This window comes from Lathyrus oleraceus, chromosome 5, assembly GCF_024323335.1.
Source record: "Lathyrus oleraceus cultivar Zhongwan6 chromosome 5, CAAS_Psat_ZW6_1.0, whole genome shotgun sequence".
Lineage (NCBI taxonomy): Eukaryota > Viridiplantae > Streptophyta > Magnoliopsida > Fabales > Fabaceae > Lathyrus > Lathyrus oleraceus.
The window spans coordinates 47,566,414-47,585,162 of record NC_066583.1 but is presented as its reverse complement, the minus strand read 5'-3'; the positions used below and the strand labels follow the sequence as shown (position 1 = coordinate 47,585,162).

Sequence of the window (18,749 nt, the reverse complement as noted above, 5' to 3'; positions counted from 1 at the left end):
AGAATCGAAATAGGTAGCCTAAATGGACATGCATTGACATTTGTTTTGAGGGTTAGGGCAACAATGGTGTTTCTGCCATGGCTAAGAAAGTCGCAACTTTGTCTGGAGATGCATCTTTGAATTTTCTCTATGCTATTTTCGAGATGTATCTCTGAATTTTTGTATGGCTAAAATTTGGTTGAATTTGTGATGTGACTGTTTGTTTATAACACATGTGCAATTGCTGAAAACAACTCTAGCAGAATTAGGCTCCATCGTGTGTCCCAAACTGCGAATGTACGACATGAAAGTGCCTCTAGCAGAACCACGAGGCCACGAGTTGATGAAATCTAGTTTGATAGTTCACAGCGTTGAGATTCCCAACCATATGGTTCTACTTCTAGTAACCGCCTGTCTCAGGCCTCTATTTCACGGGGCAACGAGTCTCTAGATGTTGAAGCAGCGCCTGAAGCCCGGGAGGAACCCTCTACTGGTGCCCCTTTAGAGATTTATTCAGGAGACCTATATGACACCTCCTTACTTCATCTATATCCATACCATGTTGATAGACATGTCTGGGAAGGAGAGGTATATTTATTTACTTTTATTATGCATATGTTTTAAACTAATTAAATCGCGATTGCTGGTGATATTTTTTTTACATGAGCGATAGTGTGTGAAATCCGTAACTCACGACATGAAGATATTGGAGTTAGTACAGTTCAACGTTGATTGGTTTAGGAATGTCATCTAATATTCTGGTCTTATCGGTTTATGTTTTATTGCGTACATGACCATAAATCATGGCATGCAGGCGACATTTGTAGAGAGGTGGCATTCAGAGTCATCATATTTCCAATTTCTTATATGCGAGATGACCATCACCCGGGATGACGTCTAATGCCTCCTGCATCTTCCCATCAGGGTAAAATTACTGGGCCACAAAACGCTCAGTCAAGAGGAAATCGTCGAGATGATGGTCGCCCATTTGGGGGCTGACCCAACTAACGTTGCAAATGAGGTAGCTGACACCATAGGTGCTCATACTAGATTTATTTTTTTTAACAGCTTTATAAAGATCATCTACAGTGGGTTAAGGATGCCGAAGGCGACGATATGCAGGTTGACTACCATCGGACTTGTGCATTGAGGTGTTACCTCTTGTTCTTGGTTGGCACGTCCATTTTTGTGGACAAAAATGCAACCTACATCGATGTTGTCTACCTTAAGTACTCATCGACTTGACGGTGATTCACGAGTACGACTGAGGGCCACCTATTTGGTATACCTGTACTCGAAGTTGGGTGAGGGTTATCTTGGGAAGACAAAGTAGATGGCAGGGAGTTGCACGCTGCTTACGGTAATTTATTGTTACTAATATTTTTATGATTATTTTGTTACACTTGTTATTAATATTTTATCTGAACCATGTTTCAGGGATGGATCATCTCCCACTTTTCTAGCATCACTGGGTGGGAAGTTGTGCCTGCCTACACTGAGGATTGACCACGTGCTACCGCATTTGCGTCGTACATAGGGAATAATGTGATTGAGTCATTTTGAGTGTATCTTGATCGTACTATAGCAGATGACATTGCCTTTTTGCATATACATGGGTCGTTGTGAGACGCGTAAGCTAGACATCATTTCCTTATATTCTGGATGGCTGGTATGTGGATCATCTCTTATGTATCCTTATCTGCTCGAGCGAGTGATGCACCAGTTTGGCTATTTGTAGATTATTCTAAGACCCCTTTCAGAGTCCGCTCCTTCCACCATCCATCGCAGAGATCTTGATGCGATATTGGAGGATTTCGAGAGCCACGTGGTACCATAGGAGTATCACAGGGTGTCAGCTCCTTTACATTAAACTTATGTTGACAGCTACATGACGTGGTTATATAGAGTGCCACACCCTATCATGACACCAGACGTTCCTGGAAGACCATCTAGGCTAGCTAATCATGAGATTTTTTAGACTATGGATGATCAAACTGATGACATGTCGATGATCTTTTAGCGTATTATGGAGATATAGAGATCAAACATATAGGCATGACTTTTTGAGGATGGCAGCTGTAACACCCCGATAAAAAATAAGATAATTATTTAATTTAAGTTAATATTATATTTATTAATTTAATTAAATAATTGGAAGTATTGGATTATTATTATTATTATTATTGGAATAATAATTATTGGAAAATATATATAAGTTGGAAATAAGAAAAAGAGTCCCATTTGGTAAAGAAAGGGTTTCACGTGAAAAACAGAGAAGCGGCTGAAAAGAGGAAAAGGGCAAAGAGACAGAGCAAGAGGAAGAAGGTTGGAGAAGAGAAAAGCTTGAAGCTTAAAGATTCGCCGGATTAACTCAGGTAAGGGGGGTTTATCGTCGTTTAATGGGTATTATGGGTTAACATGTAATGGGTAGTGATAAACCGTTGAATTGACCCTAATTGGGATGTTGAATGCTGAAAAATTGTGTTGGATAAGTTGTGTTAAAGCTGTAATTGAATCTGTATTTGTGTGAGTTGTGATTTCCCGAACGTATAGCTTTTTACGGAATCGGAATCGGAGGTCCGGAAGTCCTCCAACGGCGGAAAATGCGGATAATTCTGCATTCTGCTTCGTGTTAGCGCAGGAACAGCTTTCTGTCTTGCGTTAACCGGTTAACCCAGGGTGTTAACCGGTTAACACTGTTAGGAATTGTGAGGTATTGCTGTTTTGCTTGCGTTAACCGGTTAACCCAGGGCGTTAACCGGTTAACACTGTTGTGAGTTGTGAAAATATTGTTGTTCTGTCTGCGTTAACCGGTTAACCCAGGGCGTTAACCGGTTAACACTGTTGAGTTTTGCCAGAAAGCGTGTTCTGTGTTGCGTTAACCGGTTAACCCAGGGCGTTAACCGGTTAACACTGTTGGAAATTGGAGAAATTGATATTTTAATGTTGTGAACATAATTGGTGATTGGCCTATATCGGTGTGTGATATAGTAGGGATTAGTTCCCGTTGTTTTGAGTAGGATAGGTATTAGTAGAGTGTGCTAATACTGTGATTGAATTATTTGGCATGACATGATATGATTATGTGATAAATATGCTGATGATGTGTGAAAATATGCATAATGTTGTGAATGTGTATATTATGTATGTAATTGTGGATGGACTGTTTTATGGCTTAGAGTGTGAGCATATGTCCATTGTGGATTGTTGTTGATGATGTTGCATTGCTAGGTGAATTAGCATGCATATTGTGGCCTTTATGGTGGTAGCTAATTCCCATAGTGAGGAATTAGTGAGTTAGTCATTATGGACTGTTGTTGATGTTTGCATGCTAGGTGAATTAGCGTGCATAGCATGGCCCTTGGGGTGGTAGCTAATTCCCGTGGTGAGGAATTAGTGAGTGAGTCACTAGGTCTCAAATGAGTGGGACTAGTGGGCTTGGTAGCCGTATCTGGATTTGATCGGTGAGGTGAACTATATGTTCACGAATAGTCGGTACCGCATGCATGGAGTCTCATTGCATAATGTATGTATTGTGTATAATATGAATGGATGTGTTCCAATCTTATACGTGTGTTTTGATGTTTATGTTGAGCATGATTATGATGTTTGAGTGGAGGTTGCCGTTACCGAATGTGTGATATGATTAGGGTGATTAATGTGTTATTTGCTTAGCATTACATGATATTTTATAATGCTTATTATATCGATTGAGGAACTCACCCTTACAACTATGTTTTCAGGTAACGAACAGTGATTGAGTAGAAGCTAGTGCTTGGAGTCTAGTGTAGTCTCCTTAGTGGGTCATGCTCTGATAGATGTAACATCGGGACGGGATGTTTTACCTTGTTGAATAATGTTACATGTAATGTGTTACATGTTTTGCATGATTGATTTGATTTCTATCCGCTGCGTATTGTGCAAATGCTTTATGTTTTGAATTAATAAAAGAGCATGACAGTTATTTGGTGAATGGTGTGAAATGATTGTGTGACACCCTTAATTGCATAATTACTCTGATTGATATATTGCTATTTTAAATTAAATATTTGGGGTATTTTAGAAGGGTGTTACAGCAGCCCCCAGTTGGCCTTCGTAGAATGCATGATTTCCGAGACACAAAATGCCTTGTAGTACAGGCGGAGGAGAAGGCGGGGGTTAAACATACCAGTAGGTTTTTGTTTGGTTGTATTATTTTATATTTTCATAACAACTTATATATGGTCGGAACATTTTGATAATTGTATGACTGTTTTCATAATTGTGTACTATGTTTGAATTAATTAATATACGTGTTTTCCTTTAACTCATGGATTAAAATGCCCTAAAATATGTTGGTCTAAAATGATCTAAAATATGTGTGTCTCCAAAAATATCAAATTTAGTGAATAAAAACAACACAATTGAGTACAAACGGTATTTTGGATATACTTCTTCGCATACACTTAAATAACATACGAAGATGTATTTTCAGACCATATTTTATTCAAAATGTGATGGATATAAAAAAAATAAAGATTTATGTGATTTTAGGTGTGTCCGAAAATACAACTTTAAACGCATTAAAGACAATTTTAAATTTTCTGAAGTACATCCTAAATTTGAAAAGAACATTCCCCTTTTTTCACATCATCTTAAACTCCAATTTAGGAGAATAGTGCAGTAAAAAAACGGCACAAAAAAATAATTTTTTTCAAATAGAAATTTCATTTGAATAATTACTTATAAAACATTATTTTAATATTTTACCCTTTTGCTATAACAAAATTAAAACTTCAAAAATTACTTGAATTTAAAATTGTTTAAAATAAATTTCAATAAAAATTATTTTCAAAATATATATTTTAAATTATATAATTTTTTAATTATATTTTAATATTTAATAAGTATATTTATATTACTAAATGTAAAAAATAATCTTTAATTTTAAAAAAAAATTAAAAACTTCTGGTATTTAAAAAAAAATTAATTTGCATTTACAAAAATCATAAAAATCCTTTTTAAAATACAAAAAAAAACATTTTTTTAAGGTTAAACCATCCCTAATCTGATAGTTGTATTTTTTGAGTTCGAGGTCTCCAACAATGTTATACATCTTCCTCGATTTTGTACTATCTGAAGTAATTGAAAGATATAATTATATAAACAAGGAATTTCAATCTTTATAATGAATGACTCAAATTTATCTCTTGGTAGTTCTCTCCAAAATACAGAACCACAGTAAATAGTACATAACCACACGTAACAATGCCGGTGTGTTTTAATGTACTCCTAGTAGTGAAGTACTTACTTCTGTTGTACTATGAAAATAAATGACACAGATAGAGCAATTTAAATTAACATAACATGTTTCCGTCTCCGCTGCTAATGCACATTACTGTCCTCTACCTTTCTCGGATAAAAAATCGATCCAAGTATAACAGCGATACCAGTTATTGCTATGGTGATAAGAAGACGACTTTTTGAGAATTCGTTCTGCTGCCTTCTTGGAGCACTTTCATCTCTTTCAGCCGGCCTCTCATCCCTTCACATAAAAAGTAGAATAACTAACTTTAAGATGTCTTTTTTCTTAGAGGAAGTGAGTTATATGAAGTAACTAACAGGAACTAAAGAAAGAGAGTCTAATAATGCATTCAAGACTTGCAAAAGATGGACCAATATTAGAACAAACAAGTAAAATAATACTGATGCACTGTAATTATATTTATATTGAGTTGTTGTTGTACCTTGAAGACCCTGCAGCAGCATTGTCTTCAAGTCTGTTGCAATTAACTTCATGAATGTTTATTTCACGTAGTCTAACATATTTGTTACAAAGGTGACACATCTCTGTTCGATTCCCACATACTTCCTGAAAGTTATTAAAGACCTCAAAATGAAATTAGTGTCACCGTGTATACTACATAGATTACTGCAGACTTCTTAATTCAAAGGTTTTCTATGACCACTGCACTGTACCTGATGCTCGGCCAGATCAAGTGCTGGCAATGGAAACTCACAGAACTCACAGGTGACAATCCTTTGAGGGCAATTTTCACCTTTATGGATATCTAAAATATCACGCCCCATTGTTTCACTGCACAATGAACATGCCACCTGCACAATGAACATTTTCTTTTGAAAAACTATTGCAAAAGTGATTTTTTAAATTCAACTTCAATATGTCAGTGTGCCCGGCCTGGGGAACTGAATCAGGTGATGCATGTGATCAGATTCTCCAATTCATTCATGGTTTAAGTTAGCCACAGTGGTGGCTGATAGGAATCTTCACATTATATCCGTGACAATGATACAATTAAAATAACAATGAGTCAATAAATTTACATGTTAGTCATTACAGCAAACTTTCCACCAAATTCCCATTCAACATTCCATGATCACTAATAATTGAATCCCAACAACAATATATAATCCGTTTTGAACAAAAGTACCAAGAAAACATTACATAAACCAATACTCAATCTGTAAAATCCAAACCTATGATCTGAAGCACCAATTACTTGACAAATTACTAAGAAGATGAAAGATTATTCACAAAATGTCCTTCAAAATTTAACATTTTGAAATAGGGAATTTTCAAAAGGATATCCCATAAATCCTTTTCAGGAAAACAGCATTTAATCTACCTTGTTAATGAATTTCCCGAACTCAGGCGATTCTAGCTAAAATATCCAACTGCCACAAGTTCATCACTAAGCACAAGAGTTGGAAAAAAAAACAGCATTTAATCTTTCTAGATACTTAGCCACCATTAGATCAGCAGAACAGTGCCGTTAATGCCTAAGTCCATCCAATTTATATTAAGGATGGTAACTCAATGGATCAAATTCCAATGGACAGTTCAAATTAATCATTTTCCAATTCAAGCTTCGCATAAAATTATGAAGAAAACCTAACTAACCCATCCCTAAATCAATTTGAATGTATCAATACCCAACTCTTCCTGTCCATCTATTATTTCATTTTCTATTTTCCGAATCTTTTCTATCTCTGAAACTAAAAATACGCCCCTCTTATTTTCCACAACTAAGGATCGTCAAATTAATTATTTCAACTTGTGAATTACATTGGTGGTTGACCATTACAACCGAATTTAAAATAATTCTGATATTATTTAATTTTTTCATATTCTTATTAAGTGTATTCCCAGCTTACTTATATAATTTTCAGTTGGTAAGCATGGGAACAAAAGTGAGGAGAAAAAGAAAATATAAACTGTTCAAACAAACGACTGTCACTAAGTGGTGAGGTAGATCTAATATATCAAACACTCCAACCAACCCATTAAAGATATCCTTATAACTATGATGAGATGGATGGGGTCAATGTTCACAAATATCGACCATGGCAGATTGCAGTCATGAATCTTTTGACAACCACTATGGCCAATTTGTTAAAGATGGCAGCACTATGGTATTTTATGGCGGATTTTGGGCTTTCCGCCATGGTTTTCCATCGGCAACACTTATTATTATACACATGCGGATCAGTGATTATTGAGAAAATCTCAAGTCCCTACATTGGTTAGATATAGAGTCTCTAAAGAGTTAATATAGAGTGACACCCCTCACCTTACAAGCCGGTTTTGTAGGAATAAGTTAGGTCAAACTCTAATTCTGATATGGTATCAGAGTCTACCAATCGGCCACGGATCACCCACGGTTTATATCCACGCACCCAGCCTTAGAGTGAAGTGAACTATGAATCCTATTTTATTAAATTTGGTTAAAATAAGAGCTAAATCAAATATTAATCTTAACATAAACATCAATTATCAACCCATGAATCCCTCAAAACAAACCCACAATTTCTTCAATTTATCTGTGATTCTTTATCATCAAGTAACACATATCAACTTGACAAACTAACAGGTGATTCCTCTAAACAAAAAAACCTAAAACAAAAACAAGACAAAAGTTTTCATTCCATACCGGCGCATGGGTGTTTAAGTAGTGATCCTCAGCATGTTGCTTGGGCACCATATCACCGCAAACCTTACACTTTTCAAGTTTCCGTAAGCAATGAACAGAATGCAAATCAATATTTGCAGCAGGAATAGCCCGATCACTGAAAAAATTCATAAAATTAAAACAAATCAACGTCAATTTTCTTAAGAACAAAACCATCAATCAAATCCAAAAACAAGCTCAATTAGTGATAATTTTGAGCTGGGAGCTCGTAAATCAAAGAATAGATGAATCGAAAGCGAAGTGTTTACCAGTGAGGGCATACAGTAGTGGCTTGATCGGGCACAGTTTCCATGTCGTTAAAACAAATAATGAATCTGAGAAAACGCTGTTCTATGACCTCCTAATCTTGAGAAAACTGGGAAAATAGAAAAAAAGAAGATATTTGAGAATGAATAATGAGAATTGTATAGAAAATTAGATAGATAGATAGATTATAGAAGCGGAGATTACGATTGGGGTTGAATTAGGTTTTATGAAGATTTGGGAATTTGGGAATTGAAGACAGAAGAGAGATTTTGGTGGTTTGGTAGAAGAGACTTTATGGGCCTTTCTTCCCCGTTTAATCTAATCTAAATAAATTATAAAATTGATGAAAGAAAATAGAAAAGGAAAATAGGACTAGTAGTTGCACAGTTGGGGCGAGGGTGACACCTATGTTATTTATACACTTCTCTCACACAATATTTAAGTTAGGAGTGCGGGTCTGCCGTGAAATTATATTTTAAATATTTAGTTTGATTTACTAAGTGGTAATTTTGTAAATTTGTTAGATTAATAGATTTATTTTTATATTAGATTTTTTATTTATTTTTAAGAACAATATTTTATGAAGATTTTAAACAAATTTTATTTTAAAAAATATCATATATATTTATAAATAAATGTATAAAGTTATACTTCAAATATTAACTTTCAACCGAACAAAATAAATATGTTGTCACCCCTAGTTTGAGTCACATGCTAATTGAGAAATTTCTCCCTCTTCTCACATGATATAAATTTTATTAAAAAAAGAGCTTCTTTCAAATTTTAGAATATTTACGTATTTTTAATTTACTATTTTAATATTATTTATTTATTAAAAAAAATATTTCACTAATAAAATTTGGTATTACAAATTATTTAAATTTTGTTTAAATTATCTCGGGATTAGGTATAATAGGACGACACCCTTAACTATTTCGCTCGTTTGGACCTCTGGCTTAGGATATTGTGTATATTTCAGGATTGGGCAATATAAGGACGACACCTTCAAGCGTTGCGCCCCTTTAGGTCTCTCATTTGGGGGATTGTGCACATCCCGAATATGACATCCTGGGATTGGGCGATAAAAGGACGTCACCTCGGATATAGTGAATTGTTGTGAGTTTGGGCATTAGTTTAAGCTTATTTTGGTAGATTTCTACAATAACTTGATATATGTTATGTTTTTAGTGATTGTTAGCTATTTTACGCGCTTGAGGTAGTGTTTCATGTGTTTATAGGGCTGATGAGTAAAGAGGAGCTGGATCAGAGAAGAAAATGGACGACAAGCCTGAGCAGGAGAAAAACGGAGAAAATTACATATTTCTTGCACATACGCGTATAAGGCCTCTCATACGTGTATGACCACTCAATAACACCTCCCATCATACGCGTAACACCAAGAGGGAGGCAAAAAGCATGTTTATGCCCATACGTTTATGAGGCCAGACAGTCGGGCACCCAACTGCGTAGCCAGAGCCTTACGTGTATGGCTTCAGTTGGGCCATACACCCTACCCTGGGCCATACACCTATGAGACGGTGCAAAAGCAGCACATACGTGTATAGGTGAAGTCAATACGTGTATGGCGCGACACAGAACTGAAAAGCCCATAATTTGTCTATTTATCTGAAAACCGCGAATTTCCAAGGGTTTGACAATTTTTTAGTAGAGGGAACGCGTTTTAAAGGCTGGAGCACTGAAGAATTCATGGTGGATCAAGATTTTTATGAAATTTTGTGATTGAAGATCTCTTTTCTTCCATTAATTTATAATGTCTACACTTTCTGTCATGTTTTTCTTTAGTGTTATGAGTAGTTAAACACCCCCCCCCCCCCCAAATGCTATTGGAATGTCTATGATTTGGATTTATGATACAATTCTAAATTTCTACCTTGTAATGAGTTTGATTTTGTGATATTTGAATTATTTACAATATGTGTTTAATGCTTTCTCTTTCAGAAAAATTGAGTTTGATTTGTGGCTAATATTTAGGCCGGACCGCCATTATTAACGCTCAATTGTAAGTAATTCATAGTAGATATTATATAGGCTTAGGGATACTCTGTGGAAACTGGAATATTCTTGATTAAAATAATGCTTAATTTCACATGTAATTCACTATGGACATAGGTATTAATTTGAATGATTAAAGATTTTCTCACTAAGGACTTAGGTGTAAACACCCTTGAGAACCGGTAGTCAATGTTATTGAATTAAGTTGTTTCAAGGTTAATTTATTGTTGTTGATGAATCAAATGAAGGAAAATTGTGATCCATAACGCAGCGGAAATTAAAAAAAATCCTTTAGTGATCCTTACGAATGGGCATGATCAGTGATAAAAACGGTTACCTCTTGTGGCAATTGAAACCTTTGATGTAGATCTAAGGAGTGATCACAAGCGTTGAATGGTACCAACGCCTCTACTCAGTCCATACGAACGGATTCCTTCAGTCTCAGTGCTAGATGCTACAAATAAAGGCTTTGAGTGAGTGGGAGAGAGAGAGAGAGGGGGAGAGAGAGAGAGAGAGAGAGAAAGAGAAAGAGAAATTAAATTTCATCAAGTCAAATGCTTCTGCACAAGGGTTATATTTATAGAACCACTTGTGTGGGATGCAAGCTAAAAAATCCATTTAAGTGTATGTGGCCCATATCTTATGGTATACCAAAAATCAGTTAAGCGCGTGGTACCTTACCATATTTTGTTTTCTACTTAAGTGTGTCGTACCTTACGATGTTCTACAATTCACTTAAGTGCAGTGTACCTTACGGTGTTCCTTATTTACTCTTTCTCTCATCAATCTGTCCTTTTGTGTGTGACCGTGTAGGTTCTCGCGACATTGGCAATTATATTAAATCACGTGTTTAATATAATAAATAGTGAGCAATATCTAGCAACACATCACTACTACGCAAGACACGAAAATGCCATGTCATCTAACAAACCCTTTTTGTGATAATACTTGTGTGTATAATTACCCTTTTTTGCCCTTATGTCTATATTGAACACAAGGCATAGACCGTGTCATCCTTGTCCGGTTCAATATTGGACCCTTAGACATTTATCCTGTTACGCAGGATGGAAAGTTCCATCTAGGTCACTCATGTCCCTCAGCATGCTTCGTGGAGTACCCATCAACTGTCTTTATGGTCATCCAGTTACGGACAATGTTTGATCGGCAATAAAGAATTTGACTTTACACCTAGGGTCCATATTGGTTTCAGGGCGAAGGGTGGTATACACCACTATCAGCATGAGAATAACTTATGACACTTTGCATAACATTCTATGTAGTATTTGTTGATGTAAGCACTAGAGGACAATACTTTTGGTACTTGTATCGAATTATTTATTAATAATAAATGGCTTTTTCTTTATTATGTTTGTTTAATAAAGCCCCTAAAATAGCTAGTCCGTTTAATGTATCAAGTATGACTTAATCATGAGATCTCATTGAACATAAGGACATTATTCTTAAAATATATGTAGTCGAGCTTTGTTGTGAAGTGGGATAATATTAAAGCATTAAGACTATTATGTATATAGACTGATGATCACATCTCATGGATCATAGATAAAGAGTTATCAAGTCTTAAACAGAGGTATGAATATTAGGAGTAATATTTATACTGGATTGACCTGATATAAGAATACTACATAGAATGTTATGCAAAGTGTCATAAGTTATTCTCATGGTGATAGTGGTGTATACCACCCTTCGACCTGAAACCACTATGGACCCTAAATGTAGAGTCGGGTGCTTTATTGTTGATCAAACATTGTCCGTAACTGGATGACCATAAAGATAGTTTGTGGGTACTCCACGAAGCATGTTGAGGGACATGAGTGGCCTAGATGGAATTTGTGCATCCTGCGTAATAGGATAAATATCTAAGGGGCCAATATTGAACTGGACAAGGATGACACGGTATATGCCTTGTGTTCAATATAGACATAAGGGAAAAAGGGTAATTGTACACACAAGTATTATCACAAAAGGATTTGTGATATCACATGACATTTTGGTGTCTTGGATAGTAGTGATGTGTTGCTAGATACCGCTCACTGTTTATTATGTTAAATACGTGATTTAATATAATTCCCAATGTCACGAAAACCTATAGGGTCACACACAAAAGGACAGATTGATGAGAGATAGAGTAAATAAGGAACACCGTAAGGTACAGTGCACTTAAGTGAATTGTAGAACATCGTAATGTACGATGCACTTAAGTAGAATATGAAATGTGATAAGGTACCACGTGCTTAAGTGATTTTTGGTATATCATAAGATATAGGCCACATACACTTAAGTGGGTTTTTAGCTTGCAACCCACACAAATGGTTCTATAAATAGAACCCTTGTGTAGAAGCATTTCACTTGATTAAATTTTGTTTCTCTCTCTCTCTCTCTCTCTCTCTCTCTCTCTCTCTATCTATCTATCTATCTATCTATCTATCTATCTATCTATCTATCTATCTATCTATCTATCTATCTATCTATCTATCTATCTATCTATCTATCTCTCTCTCTCTCACACTATCTCTCTCTCTCTCTCTATCTATCTATCTATCTATCTCTCTCTCACACACACACACACACTTTAAGCCTTCATTCGTAGCAGCTAGCACTAAGACTGAAGGAATTCGTTCGTGTGGACTGAGTAGAGGCGTTGTCACCATTCAATGCTCGTGATCACTCCTTAGATCTGCATCAAAGGTTTCAATCGTCACAAGAGGTAACGGTTTCTATCACTGATCATGCTCATTCATAAGGATCACTAAAGGAAAAAAATTAATTTCCGCTGCGTTTTGGATCGCAATTTTCCTTCAGTGCTATCAGAGCCACTTACAAAACCATGTATTTGATAGCTATTTAGTTTTTGTATTTTCTGTATTAATACGATTAAAATACATAATAAATTAAATAATAAATGAGTAATTAAATTTGGCATCATGTGTGTACGATTTGGATGATTGATGTTGACTATGCTTCGGAATCCGATGTTAGTATGGTAAAGCAGCGATATATTGATCGTCCATAGGTTACACAAATAAGGTCAATCAATTTATATATATGATATAAGTAATTATGATGCAAAATATGGTATATATGATATATTGTTTCTATTTCGTTCATTCAAACACTTAATGATTATTTTCCTTTGAGCGATCTGTAGGAGAATAGCCATCCAAGGCGCAGCGGAATTTAAAAATTTCTCCATTTAGTGATCCTTACGAATGGGCATGATCAGTGATAGAATCGTTACCTCTTGTGGAGATTCAAACCTTTGATGCAGATCTCTGATAATGATCAAAACCTTTGATACAGATCCACGGGGCGATCACGAACGTTGAATGATAACAACGTCTCTACTCAGTCCACACGAACGGATTCCTTCAATTGCAGTGCTAGCTGTTATGAATGAAGGCTTTGAGTGAGAGAGAGATACGAAATTCCAACTCTTCAGTTGTGTTTTCTGTCTCAGTTAGTTACATTGCTTCTACCCAAGGGGTTTTATTTATAGAACCACTTGTGTGGGCTTCAAGCCAAAAAGCCCACTTAAGTGCATTTTGGCCCATATCTCATAATATGCCAAAATCACTTAAGTATTTGGTACCTTACCATATTTCGTATTCTACTTAAGTACACCGTACCTTACGATGTTCCTTAATTATTCTATCTCTCATCAATCCGTCCTTTGTGTGTGACCCTATAGGTTTTCGCGACGTTGGCAATTATATTAAATCACACATTTAACATAATAAACAGTGAGCGGTATCTAGCAACACATCACTGCTACCCAAGTCACGAAAATGTCATGTGATCTGACAAAACCTCCTGTGATAATAATTATGTGTATAATTACCCCTTTGCCCTTATGTCTATATTGAACACAAGGTATAGACCGTGTCATCCTTGTCCAGTTCAATATTGGGCCCATAGACATTTATCCTGTTACGCAGGATGGGCAAATTCCATCTAGGACACTCATGTCCCTCAGCATGCTTTGTGGAGTACCCATCAACTATCTTTATGGTTATCCAGTTACGGACAACGTTGGATCAGCAATAAAGCACTCGACTCTACATCTAGGATCCATAGTGGTTTCAGGTAGAAATGTGGTATACACTATTATCACCATGAGAATAACTTATGACACTTTGCATAACTTTCTATATAGTATTCTCATAGCGGGTCAATCCGGTATAAATATTACTCCTAATATTCATACCTATGTTTAAGACTTGATAACTCTTTATCCATGATCCATGAGATGTGATCATCAGTCTACAAACATAATAGTCTTAATGCTTTAATGTTATCCCACTTCACACTAAAGCTCGACTACGAATACTTTAAGAATAGTGTCCTTATGTTTAATGTGTTCTCATGATTAAGTCACACTTAATACATTAAACGGACTATCTATTCCAGGGACTTTATTAATCAACCATAATAAAGAAAATGCCTTTAAATAATTCGATACAAGTACCAAAAGTATTGGCCTTTAGGGCTTACACCAACACGATCAATGTTCATTTACTTCGGAATCCGACATTAGTATGGTGAAGCAATGACGTGTTGATCAATCATACTGAATTAACAATCGAGGTGTGTTTGACGGTATGAAATTGTTGCATTAGGATTTTATGACGATACAAGGGTTGTGATGTCAAAGAGTTATGCGATTGGGGTTGTGACTGCACAAGAGTTGTGCTTTAAAGTACCAAGTGTTGATGCGAAAAATAGTGTCGTTTTCAAATGAAGTGTTGACCCCAGTCCGTTGAACGGTCAGCGGAATCACCGTCCGCTGACCGGGCAGCGGAACCCCCGACTAACTATGCGAAGTGTGATCAATCACCAAAATTTAATTTGGTTTATTTAATTAACATAATTTAAATTAATAATAATAATGTGTTTATTATTATTGTCTTGTGGTGATCAGTTATGGCTTTGGTTTTCCTTTATTTTGTCTTTGGGATTTTAAAATACGACCTGCATGTTGTGCCTCTCTTTTAATCTCTTAATGTAACTTCTTTTCTTATCTCACTCCCTCGTATGTAAAACAAGTTTATTTTATGTAATGTTATGTTATGAAGAAAGAGAAGAATATAATATCAAAGGAGGACAACCTTGAAGATCTTGCTTGGAGAAGCTTAGATCGTTATTAGGTTAACTTAGGTTCTCTTATTGGTTTGGGGGAACAATTGCGCTAGGGGCCATAACTGTTTCATTTTGTATGTATGTTGATGCATGCGAGAGACGATTTATATGATAAATAAGTCAGGGAGATCAAAATAAATTGAAAATCCCCTCAAATTAATATTAAGTTTATGCTTTCCAAGTTTTAACACTCATCAAGACTAGTATCGAATAATGTAGGTTTCGCCTATGCGATGTGCATGTTCTATATTAGTAAGGTGCGAGGGGATAATTGTAATATCCAATTGCTAAAACAATGGGTCAAACTTAACTAAACAAACTATAATAAGATTATACATATTTAGAAGCAAGAGTTGAAAATGATCCATATGATGGATTCAAATAAGGAGTTATTCACCCAGCTAAATGTTCAAGAGTTGTATTAGATACAATTGGAAGGAGTTCCTACCTAAATAACCTAGTTTTATGTAATCCGCCTACGCAGACTTAAAATAAAGTGAAATGTGTGTATCGACCCACTAGAAAATCTTCCAATAGGATTTTCCGAATCAAATGGTGAGGGTCATTTGTTTTGAGTAAAATAGTGGGAGCATATTTAATTGAAGGTCTAATTAAATATGTTATTTTAATGATACTTATATTTTCATATTTTTCATGTAGATTACCATGACAACAAACACCTCTAACAACATTTTACGGTCAATCCTTGATAAGGAAAAATTGTCTGGGACGAATTTTCTGGATTGGCACCGAAATCTGAGGATTATCCTTAAGCACGATATAAAGTTGTATGTCTTAGAGCGACCTATTCCTGAAGAGGAACCTCATAGTTATGCACCTAAGGCAGAAAGAGATGCTTATAAGAAGCATGTTAATGATGCCAATGAAGTTGCTTGCCTCATGCTAGCTACCATGAACTCAGATTTGCAAAAGCAACATGAGAACATGGCAGTGTTCGATATGATCGAACACCTGAAGATGCTTTATCAAGAGCAGGCAAGGCATGAAAGGTTTGAAGTCTCAAAAGCCCTTTTTCAAGGCAAGTTAGATGAGGGAGCCCATGTAGGTCCCCACGTGCTCAAGATGATTGGGTATGTGGAGAACCTTGAGAGGTTGGGTTTCCCCTCGAAAAGGAACTTGCGACTGATTTGATCTTGCAATTGTTGCCAGATAGCTTCAGTCAATTTTTCCTTAATTTCAACATGAATGGTATGGGTAAAACTCTTCCTGAACTGCTAGGCATGTTGAGAACTGCTGAGCAGAATCTGAAGTCAAAAGGGAAGTCCATTATGATGATCGGAAATGGAAAGAAACATAACAAAAGGCCCATCAAGCAGGGTGGTAAAGGGAAATGCAAGGAAGTTTCCAAACCCAAACCCACTACTCCTGCTTTGAAGCCTAGTGGAGGCATAACAAAGGATGGCACTTGCTTCCATTGTGGTAAGACCAGACACTAGAAGAGAAACTGCCAAAAGTACCCGGAAGATAAGAATAATGGAGTAGAGACTTCAACTTCAGGTATTTTTATTATTGAAATTAATTTTTCTACTTCTGCATCATGGGTATTAGATACTGGATGCGGTTCTCACATTTGTACCAATGTGCAAGGGCTAAAAAGGAGTAGAGATCTGGCAAAAGGTGAAGTTGACATACAAGTTGGCAATGAAGCAAAGGTTGTTTCTTTAGTCGTAGGAACTTATGTATTAACTTTACCTAGTGATTTAATAATTCAGTTAGAGAATTATTATTATGTACCTGCAATTAGCAGGAATATTATTTATATTTCTTGTTTGGACAAGTTTGGTTTTTCATTCATAATAAAGAATAATTGTTGCTCCATTTATTTGAATGATATATTTTATGCTACTGCACATATTAACAATGGACTATATGTCTTTGATCTTGAAATGACTATTTATAACATTAATACTAAAAGGATAAAACCTAATGAGTTAAATCTGACTTACCTTTGGCATTGTCGATTAGGGCACATAAATGAGAAACGCATTTCCAAACTCCATAAAGATAGACTCTTGGACTCTTTTGATTATGAATCATATCAGACATGCAGATCTTGTTTAATTGGAAAGATGACAAAGTCTCCATTCATAGGAAAAGGTGAAAAATCTAATGATCTTTTGGCCCTTATACATACTGATGTATGTGGACCACTGAACATACCAACCAAAGGAGGTTTTCAGTACTTCATCACATTTACTGATGATTTCAGTAGATATGGTTATATGTATTTAATGAAACACAAATAAGAGTCCTTTAAAAAGTTCAAGTAATTCGAGAATGAAGTACAAAACCAACTAGGTAAGAATATTAAAACTCTTCGATCAGATCGAGGTGATGAATATTTAAGCCTGGAGTTTGATGACCATCTGAAAGGGTGTGGGATTCTATCCCAACTTACTCCTTCTGGAACACCCCAACAGAATGGTGTATCTGAGAGAAGAAATTGAACCTTGTTAGACATGGTCTGATCCATGATGAGTCATTCCGATCTTCCAAACTCCTTTTGGGGACATGCAGTATTGACAACAGCTTACACACTTAATCGTGTTCCATCCAAAAAGGTTGAGAAGACACCATATGAGATATGAAGTGGTAAGAAACCACATATATCTTATATGAAGATTTGGTCTTGTGAAGTTTATGTGAAACAAAAAATTTCAACTAAGCTTGAGCCCAAATCAGACAAATGCTTATTTGTTGGGTATCCTAAAGAAACAAGAGGGTATTACTTCTACAATCCTTCTGAGGGCAAAGTGTTTGTCGCTCGAACTAGAGTCTTCCTAGAAACGAATTTTATTTCTAAAGGAATCAATGGGAGGAAAGTAGAGCTTGAAGAAATTCAAGAATTACACAGCATTGATACACATATGGAGGAATTAGACCAGGAAACACAAGTAGTTATGGAAGAGAAACCTGCTCAAGTAGAACAACACCAATGTAGGTCAAGCAGGATACATCACCTATCTGAGAGATATCTCATAAATGATCAAGGTGATGTATTACTCATGGATCAAGATGAGCTTGTGACCTACCAAGAGGCCATAATTGGCCCTGAGTCTGAGAAGTGCCTAGAAGCCTTGAATCTAAAATGGATTCCATGTACACAAACCAGGTTTGGACCTTGGTAGAGCCTCCTGTATGAGTTAACCCTATAGGATACAAGTGGATCTTCAAAAAGAAGACTAACATGGATGATAAGGTACATACTTATAAGTCAAGGCTGGTTGCAAAAGGATATAAACAAATTCATGGGGTTGACTGTGATGAAACCTTTTCACCAGTTGCAATGCTTAAATCTATTCAGATTTCACTTGCTATCGCTGCATATCATGATTATGAAATATGGCATATGGATGTCAAAAGTGC

General features: G+C 35.9%; 1 protein-coding gene across 1 annotated transcript; it reads right to left on the bottom strand.

The window, feature by feature from the left end:
* Positions 1 to 5,116: 5,116 nt before the first annotated feature.
* Positions 5,117 to 8,601, bottom strand: LOC127084891 (uncharacterized). The gene is made up of 6 exons (XM_051025411.1): positions 8,400 to 8,601; positions 8,198 to 8,304; positions 7,911 to 8,046; positions 5,938 to 6,075; positions 5,706 to 5,830; positions 5,117 to 5,503 (listed from the first exon to the last, which is right to left on the bottom strand). The coding sequence occupies exons 2-6, from the start codon at positions 8,239 to 8,241 to the stop codon at positions 5,344 to 5,346; spliced, it is 603 nt and encodes a 200-aa protein (XP_050881368.1). The 5' UTR covers positions 8,242 to 8,304; positions 8,400 to 8,601; the 3' UTR covers positions 5,117 to 5,343.
* Positions 8,602 to 18,749: the final 10,148 nt, after the last annotated feature.

Coding starts and splice junctions, on each gene's coding strand:
- LOC127084891 (XM_051025411.1), bottom strand. CDS start 8,241: ATGGAAACTGTGCCCGATCAAGCCACTACTGTATGCCCTCACTG. Junction 6,076..7,910: donor ACTTAAACACCCATGCGCCG/GTATGGAATGAA, acceptor TTCATTGTGCAG/GTGGCATGTTCATTGTGCAG. Junction 5,504..5,705: donor GCTGCTGCAGGGTCTTCAAG/GTACAACAACAA, acceptor TTTTATGTGAAG/GGATGAGAGGCCGGCTGAAA.